The 8,094-nt window shown below is 54.3% G+C and overlaps 1 protein-coding gene across 1 annotated transcript; it reads left to right on the top strand.

Moving 5' to 3' along the window:
* The first annotated feature begins 298 nt into the window (after window positions 1-298).
* TENT5B (terminal nucleotidyltransferase 5B) lies at window positions 299-7,598 on the top strand. Its single transcript, XM_017640040.3, has 2 exons — window positions 299-758; window positions 5,712-7,598. Exons 1-2 carry the CDS (start codon window positions 495-497, stop codon window positions 6,732-6,734), a joined length of 1,287 nt encoding a protein of 428 aa, XP_017495529.3. The 5' UTR covers window positions 299-494; the 3' UTR covers window positions 6,735-7,598.
* The last annotated feature ends 496 nt before the right edge of the window (window positions 7,599-8,094 follow it).

Here is an 8,094-nt window from a genome sequence, read left to right as displayed (position 1 = left end):
ACTTCTCTCCTGCCAGCCCCTGGAGGGCGCAAGTCCCTTTAAGTCCAGCCTGTCTCCGCCCAAGCCAATCACCGAGGACAGAAGTTCTTTAAAGACAACAGGAGGCAATTCAGCCCTCGCAGGAGGGCGGGGCAGGGGCGTGCCTTCCAGCCAATCGGAATCTCCCTGGCTACCAGTGACTCACGTGCAAAGCTCTGAGGACCAATGGCTGGGACGTCTAGAGGAGGGGCCACTACTGCTGTGTGACAGCTGTCCCAACCAATGGGCAGGTCGCCCGCGGCCTATAAGAATCGGCTGGGCCCTGGGAGACACACTTTAGGGTCGGTTGGTCGTCGCCGGTGGAGGTGTGCCGTGGGTTTTCCTCGCCTTTGCTGCCACCCGTCCCTGCAACCGCGCCCCCGCCTTGGCCCCGGCCCAGCGGCTCTCCCTGCCCTCCTCCCTTTAGCCAGCCCCCCCACCCAGGTTTCTACCGTCGGGGCCCCGGGGCCAGGCTAATGATGCCGTCGGAGAGCGGGGCTGAGATCCCGGACCAGGCAGCTGCGCACGTGGGGACGGCTGCGGCCTCGGCGGTGACCACGGCCACCCCGGCAGGCGGCGGCCCCGACCTAGAGGCCTCACCGGCCCCCCTTGGACGGCACCTGAGTGGACTGGGCTGGCCACAGGTGAAGCGGCTGGACGCACTCCTGAGCGAGCCGATTCCCATTCACGGGCGGGGCAACTTCCCCACGCTGAGTGTACAGCCCCGGCAGATCGTGCAGGTGAGAGGGCGCTGGCTAGGGAGCATGGGGGTCTCTATCCTCAGTCTCTCCTGCTGGAAGGCATCTGTTCAATTCGCTGGACAGCTAACTGGCTCACAAATGAGGCTCAGAGAGGGACAGGGGCTCTAACAAAATCGCTTAGTGCATTGATTGGAAAACCATACCCTCTTCCCCCTACATCTCATAATCCCTCCCCACTTGGCTTTCTCATCGCCAACCTGGGGAGCCCCGATTCCCTTCGACCATTCATCCATGTCCAGGCTGGGAGAGGGGAGGAAAATGGGGAGGGACCTGGTGGCAGGGGAAAGAACAGCCCCACCTGCAAAAACAAAGGGGCCAGGCAGCCCTGGCTGGGTAGGTGTGTATGCTTGGATTCAAAATACTTTTTTTCATCCCCAAATCATCATCCCTGAGCCTTACCCCCCACCCCTTGCCTCTCCCAAGATTCTAGGGGCAGATTCTGTCCTGTGCTCCCACAGATTTTGGCTCAAGAGCCCCTGGCTAGGTGGAAAAGCCAAGAAATCTCAACAAGGTCTCCCTCTCAGCTGGGGTTGTAGCAGGAGGAGATTCACTAATCCCCAACCCAGACATTACGCCCACATGTCAGAGTTAACATCGGGCATCCTGTTTAGGTGTTTCTCCCTCTCCAAGATTGGAAATGAAGGCCCACCAAGGTCTCTCCTGAGGAGTGAGAGAAGCAAATTCTGGCAACCCCTCTCCCCTTCCTCAGGCTCCCTTTTCCCTTTCCCTGATATCCAGCAATTCTAAAAATCCTCTTTTATCTATATAGCCCAGGCTCTGTCATGCTCTGAAATGCCAAATATGACTATTTTCATACCCATTTTATAGCTTGGGAAGCTGAGGCAGCAAAAGTGGCAGTGAGCTGCCTAAGTTTACTAGAAGAGGTAAAACTCAAACCCAGAGAATCTTGGGTCTTCCTGGGAGCCAGCTGCTGCAGGTTCAAGGTTTCCCATCCCTTCCCTAGCTCCTAAGACTCAACTCCTACATCCTAAGAGAGTCTTCCAATAGAAACTAGAAAACCCAGTCAATTTCTGTGTATTCCTGTGGAGGAAGCCTTTCTGGGGAGGTAGCCATACAAGCTAGGTGAAGCAGACCACTCCCCAGCCGCCTGGTGCATTACCATCCACAGAGGGGGAGGGGTACTTGCTGAGGGATTACCTCGCCCTCCCTCTCAAGGAATGGGAGGGAGTAGGGGCAGATTCCCCAGCCCTGACTCACCAGCAGCCCCAGCAGTGCTCATGGAAGCATTCCTGGCTGCCCGCTGTCTCATGGGGTAATTAGGAAACCAGTTGAGACTTTTCTCCCCAGGACAGTGAGGTCAACCTTGGGGCCCCAACCTCTATACCTCCAGGACTATTGTTCCAGCATTGAAGGGGGCTGATCAGGAGACCTCAGTGTGGCAGCTCCCCTCCGCAGGGACAGGGTGTACTCTGGAGGGGAAGACTCTGCTCCTGTCAATTATGGCCCAAACTGCCTTTACTGGTGCCTCTTCTGTGCCAAGCCCTGCTTAGCACACACCGCATAGATGTGACTGGGACTGGGACCCAGCCTCTCTGCCTTCCAGGGGCTCCCAACCAGGTGGGAGAGACTACAGGTCAGTAAGAGCTGACTTTACAATGCAATAGTAGTACAATGTCCTCCTAGACTAGGGTCAGAGTTATTGCAGATCGTAGTGGGAAGGGTCAGTGGAGTCTTCGGAGCTGGACTGGAAGGTTGAACATCTGGCTTCAGGGCCTGCACTGTCGTCAGTTCCCTTTGCTGGACCTAGTGTCCCCATCTGTTCAGTGAGGATGGGTTGGACCGCTCTCCAATACCCTTTTTGCTTCCCCAGTCCATGGGGAACAGGTACCTTCACCTGGGCTGTACATTTGCCTCTACAGGGAAGAAAGTCCATCTCCTGGCGGGAATCTGCAGCAGGCAACTTCACAAACTATTGGAATATGTGGGTGTAGTGGGGATGCTGGGTATATGTGTAGGGGGTGCTAGTTGTTGACTTGGAGCTGCTCACCAATGCTGAGTTGTTCCATGGTTCAAGAATTTAAACCTTTCTTCCTCTCTCTCCCCACAATACTTCACCTGCAGCAGCAAGGGAGCAGCTAGGGATACTGTTCTTGCTGTACCTGGGCTAGAGGGACCCACTTTCCTGTTGGAGGACCTCCTACCCATAAGTCTGGGAGGCCTGACTCTAAAGCCTGGTGTAACTCTGGGAGAGGAAATCCTGGGGCAAAAAATACCTCTAAAACCGAAATCAGTCAAAGAGAAAAATAAAGTTTAAAGCCCATTTATTGCTCACAAACTGCAATCCGAGGCTGTCTCTTTCCTGCTCTGCAGAAGCAAGCAAGACCTTCCCCTAGCTTCTCAGGTTCAGATAAGCCCTGGTTGCCCAGGTAATTACCCATTGATATGGAAATGAACTACTTTATCCACCCCTGAGGAACACCTGTTGATATGCAGATGCACTAAAGCCAGGTGAGATATTCTGGAAATATTACAATTTTACCCACACTTGGCCATTTATTGTCTGTGTGACCTTGGATGAGTCCTTTCTGGGCCCAGAGAATTGAATTAGACAATCTGATCTCTCCAGCTGCCAGAGGGCCTTCTTTAGGCAGCCTCTGAAAATGAGTTTTGTAAGCCTGCTAGCTGACAGCATCTTCAGTTTCCCTGCAGGTTTTGGCAATGGCCTGGGAGCAGAGTGGTTCTGGCGGGGTTCTTGGCACAGGAGAAAGGAGGGTGCAGCCATTGCCCCCTCAATGGCTGGAAAGTCTGATTTAGGAGGCTCCAAACTGCCCTGCAGTCCTTGGGTGTGGCAGTATCTGGGGTCTGCCTGCCAAACTGGCTATAGTCACACCTGGGAAAGACACAACAGCTGCTGGCTGGCTGACACAGCCGGCCCCATGGCCTGACGCAGGAGATTTAACAAGGGTTCTGCTACCTACTCGCCAGGCCAGATGCCATGCCCTGGGGTGAGCACCAGCCTGGGAGCTGGAGCTGGCACTGAGGAAGGCCCAGTCAGTTCTAATCAGACTTGGTCGGGTGGGCGGGGGGGCTGGTCTGCTCTGCAAGTCTGCCAGGGTCCTTGGGACCAGGTCTTTGGGCCATTTTTGTTCTTGGCCTATTATGGCATGGCTGCCAGCATAAAGTACAAGTTAAAAGTCCCACAGGCTAGACTGCAGTTACTGGCCCCTAACATCCAGCCTCCTCTGACTGTCTGGGCAAGGCATTCCCAAACCCCACCTTCCTGTTCCCCAATTACCCTGACTCTGGGCTTCAGTGACTGGAGGTTTGCCCTCACTTTGAAACTCTGAAAGGGAGGATGGATTAGAACCCTAGTTTCTGATCGCTGCTCCTTCTGAACCCTGGGATGGCAATCTGATAAAAAGAAAATAGACTATGGAGTCAACCACACCTGCATTTGAAGGTACCTCTGTGTGATCTTGGACAGATGACTCTACTCCTGTGAGCCTCAGTTTCCCCATCCAAAACTTGGGGTTCATGAAGATCTATCCCCCATTGATTCTGGTGAGAAGGTTCAGTGCCTGGCACCTAATAGAAGACTAAGCAATATTCCTCTTTCCTCCCAGCACCAACCCTCCCCCCCTCAACCATGTTCCTCATCACCAGTTGCTTATCCCCATAGCCACGACACTACCTTCCCCTAGCCAGGGTCCTCCTCCAGGAAGTCTTCCTGGAGGGAGCCGCCCGCCTCAGATTGCCCCACTGATGCTTGCCTTCTCAGCACTTAAGTGCATTCTTTGCAGTAATTCCCTAAGAGGCAGGATGGCAGCCTGACTTAGAGCTGGGGCTGACTTGGCACAAGGCGGGGTTGCAGAATCACTCAGGGTAAGAATGCTGCCTGGTCACTTTCTGGATGGTGTATGAAGTACTCTGGGTTGCTGAGGGCCCAGCCCCTGCTTTGTCCCCAACTGGTCCTAGGTCCAGGGATTCTCCTCTGGTTAAAGGAACAGATAGGTTCAAACCTGTCATGTTCCTGTGCTAGCAGATGGGGTCTGCTACATCTCTTCCCACTTGACTTGGGAGGTTTCCTAAGATCTTGACCCACCCTGTCTCCGAAGGGCAGAAAGGGTCTGGGTGTCAGCTTCCAGCCCTGCCAATTCTGAATGGCTTCCCCTCTGAGCCTTAGGTGTTTTACCATCATAAGCCTCAGTTTTCTCATCTGCAGAATAAGTGTAATATAAAGATGAATTGAGATGAGTGTGTCATAGTCAAAAGAGCATTCATGGACTTGAAAATACAACTGACCTCAGTTCTAGTCTCAGCTTAGCCATTCTCTGACCTTGGTTGTATTTCTTAACCACTCTGTGCTCAGGTCCCCATCTATAAATTGGGATAATAATACTCAAATATAGGATTATTGTGAGGGTTAATGTAGTCATACCTGTGGACTGCTGTTTACATTCCCAACTTTTGAGCAATTAGCATCATGCCTGGCATAAAACATGAAACATTTTACTTACAGTTTCAGAGAGATAGAATATTATAGTGGTTAAGAGACTGAGTTTAATTCCCAGGTCTGCATTCACCAGCTGTGTGACCTTGGGCAAGTTACTTGGCCCCTTGGTGCTTCCATTTCCCTATCTGTAAAGAAGGAATAACAGCACCTGCCTTCTCGGGTTATTGTGAGAATTATGTGAGTTTAGATCCCCATGTTTGAAGTTCTTAGATCAGGACCTGGCATTTAGTAAATTCTGTGCATGCTTTTTGCTGTCATTATTGCTGTTCTTTCTCAGTCTTTCCTCCAAGTGGGCCATTCTCCAGATTAGGAAATAAAGGTTTACAGAATTAAATGGCTTTCCAAAGGCATGACAGCTGGTAAGTGGTCAACAGTGGTTGATGTTTCTGTGACTATTACATGGAAGCCCTGAAGGCCCAGACCCCTGACACCTCTCCCTCCTGCTGTCACCTTTGCAGGTGGTCCGCAGCAGCCTGGAGGAACAGGGGCTGCGCGTGCACAGTGTGCGGCTGCATGGTTCTGCGGCCAGCCATGTGCTGCACCCAGAGAGTGGCTTGGGCTACAAGGACCTGGACCTGGTGTTCCGCGTGGACCTGCACAGTGAGGCATCCTTCCAACTGACCAAGGAGGTGGTGCTGGCCCGCCTGCTGGACTTCCTGCCAGCTGGTGTGAGCAGGGCCAAAATTACGCCACTGACGCTCAAGGAGGCATACGTGCAGAAGCTGGTGAAAGTGTGCACGGACACGGACCGCTGGAGCCTCATCTCACTGTCCAACAAGAGTGGCAAGAATGTGGAACTCAAGTTTGTGGACTCAGTCAGGCGCCAGTTCGAGTTCAGTGTTGATTCCTTCCAGATCATCCTGGACTCCCTGCTTCTCTTTGGCCAGTGCTCCTCCACACCCATGTCGGAGGCTTTCCACCCAACTGTGACAGGTGAGAGCCTTTACGGGGACTTCGCCGAGGCCTTGGAGCACCTGCAGCACCGCGTAATCGCCACACGCAGCCCTGAGGAGATCCGAGGTGGTGGCCTTCTCAAGTACTGCCACCTCCTGGTGCGGGGCTTCCGGCCGCGGCCCAGCACGGACGTGCGTGCCCTACAACGCTACATGTGCTCTCGCTTCTTCATAGACTTCCCAGACCTGGTGGAGCAGCAGCGCACCCTGGAGCGTTACCTGGAGGCCCACTTCAGTGGGGCTGACTCTGCCCGCCGCTACGCCTGCCTGGTGACGCTGCACCGGGTGGTCAATGAGAGCACCGTGTGCCTCATGAGCCACGAGCGCCGCCAGACGCTGGACCTCATTGCCACACTGGCACTCCAGGCGCTGGCCGAGCAGGGCCCCGCTGCTGCTGCTGCCCTGGCCTGGCGCCCTCCAGGCCCTGACGGGGTGGTGCCCGCTACTGTCAACTACTATGTGACCCCTGTTCAGCCTCTGCTGGCCCGGGCCCATTCCTCCTATCCCACCTGGCTGCCTTGTAACTGACTCGGACCCTAGCCAGAAGGAACTGGGCCTCTCCCATGGGAGTGGGGCCTCCAGGAAGGTGTGGAGGACATGACCAGAGACAGGCAGCTGGTGCCAGGTAGCCCAGTACTGTTGCAAGATGGGCCTTCAATTAAACAGACCAGACTGCCCCAAGTGAGGCCTCTGGGGTTCTTGGCAAATGGACCCTTCAGTTACTGCACCACACTTTTGGACAAGCATGACAGTGGGGGTGCAGGGGCTGTTTCCCTTGGGGGTCAATTGCCTTCAAGAGACAAAGTATATTTGGGGTGGTAGCCTCAGTGCCACCATCTTGGGTTGATTTCTGTGACCTACAAAGGGTTTTTTTGGCTCGAGCTAGCCCTCAGTGATTGCAGCACCCTCCAAGGGCCTGCAGCCTACACAATGCTAAAATATATGATATGTATGGGAACTACTTGGGTCAGGCTGGGCCAGTAACAGGCCCTGCTGATCCAACCTGGCTAATCACTGGAAGGAGGGACACTGAGGCATGAGGGTTTGGAAAGGGATAGTTTAGCCCAGTCCCCTAATTCCCCTACCCCCAGCTGTTGAGGTGTGGTGGGCAGGAGCCAAGCAGCCTGTGTGCCACCATCTTGGGTTGAGAGTGGCCCCTTTCCGGGGTGTTGCTCCCTTCCCTCGTGCTGTGAGGAGCCCTCCTGCCTGGGAACTTGTTCTTCAGAGGGTTCTGGGCCCAGAGTGGTCACAAGCAAGTGCTCCCACTCCACTGGCCTCGCCACCAATCTTCACTTGGGAAAGGGATGCTGTACTCTGCCTCCTTTCCCATCCCTCTGCATTTGTTACTATTTTGCACTCTCAACACCTGCCAATAAAGATTGTCTACACTGAGCCTAGCACCATGATTTCTCCTGGGAGAAGGACCTTCCAGGGCTGTGAGGGCTGTGGCTGCCTCCACCTGCCTGAGTCTGGCTGATAGGAGGGGACATTCAGAGGGGTTGGTGTCTGAATCCCAGGCTGGGTCTGGGGGACTGCCACCCTTTCACTCAACACCAGCCCCAGCTTGACACGTGCTAGGAGCTTGTGTCTATACATGTGACTTGTACCTGGAAACTGCCTCAGCAAGTCTCCACTGAAGAGTAACTATTTCAGTGTTCCCTACCTGGAGTCTTAATGGCCCTGGCCCTGGCCTCACTCCCACAGGCTGCCTTGCCCTACCTCTGCCCACCCTACCCCAATCCTTAGGAAGCAGGTAGAGAACAAGTTGGGTGAATCTGGGCTGGAGACCTCTCCAGTAGTGGCAGCTGAGACTGGGGGATTTTTAGGGTCCCCTAGAGCCCATGTTTGGCCTCCTTACCTGGGAGAGGTTCTCTTAATCCTCCAACTC

The sequence above is a fragment of the Manis javanica genome, chromosome 4 (genome assembly GCF_040802235.1).
Source record: "Manis javanica isolate MJ-LG chromosome 4, MJ_LKY, whole genome shotgun sequence".
NCBI classification, from domain to species: Eukaryota; Metazoa; Chordata; class Mammalia; order Pholidota; family Manidae; genus Manis; species Manis javanica.
Note: the sequence above shows the minus strand (reverse complement) of the source record. Positions and strands in the feature narration are given on the sequence as shown.

What these genes read in the sequence shown, in the direction of transcription:
- TENT5B (XM_017640040.3), top strand. Translation starts at nt 495, where the DNA reads ATGATGCCGTCGGAGAGCGGGGCTGAGATCCCGGACCAGGCAGCTGCG. An exon ending in AGCCCCGGCAGATCGTGCAG is followed by an intron (nt 759 to 5,711) that starts GTGAGAGGGCGC and finishes TCACCTTTGCAG; the next exon opens with GTGGTCCGCAGCAGCCTGGA.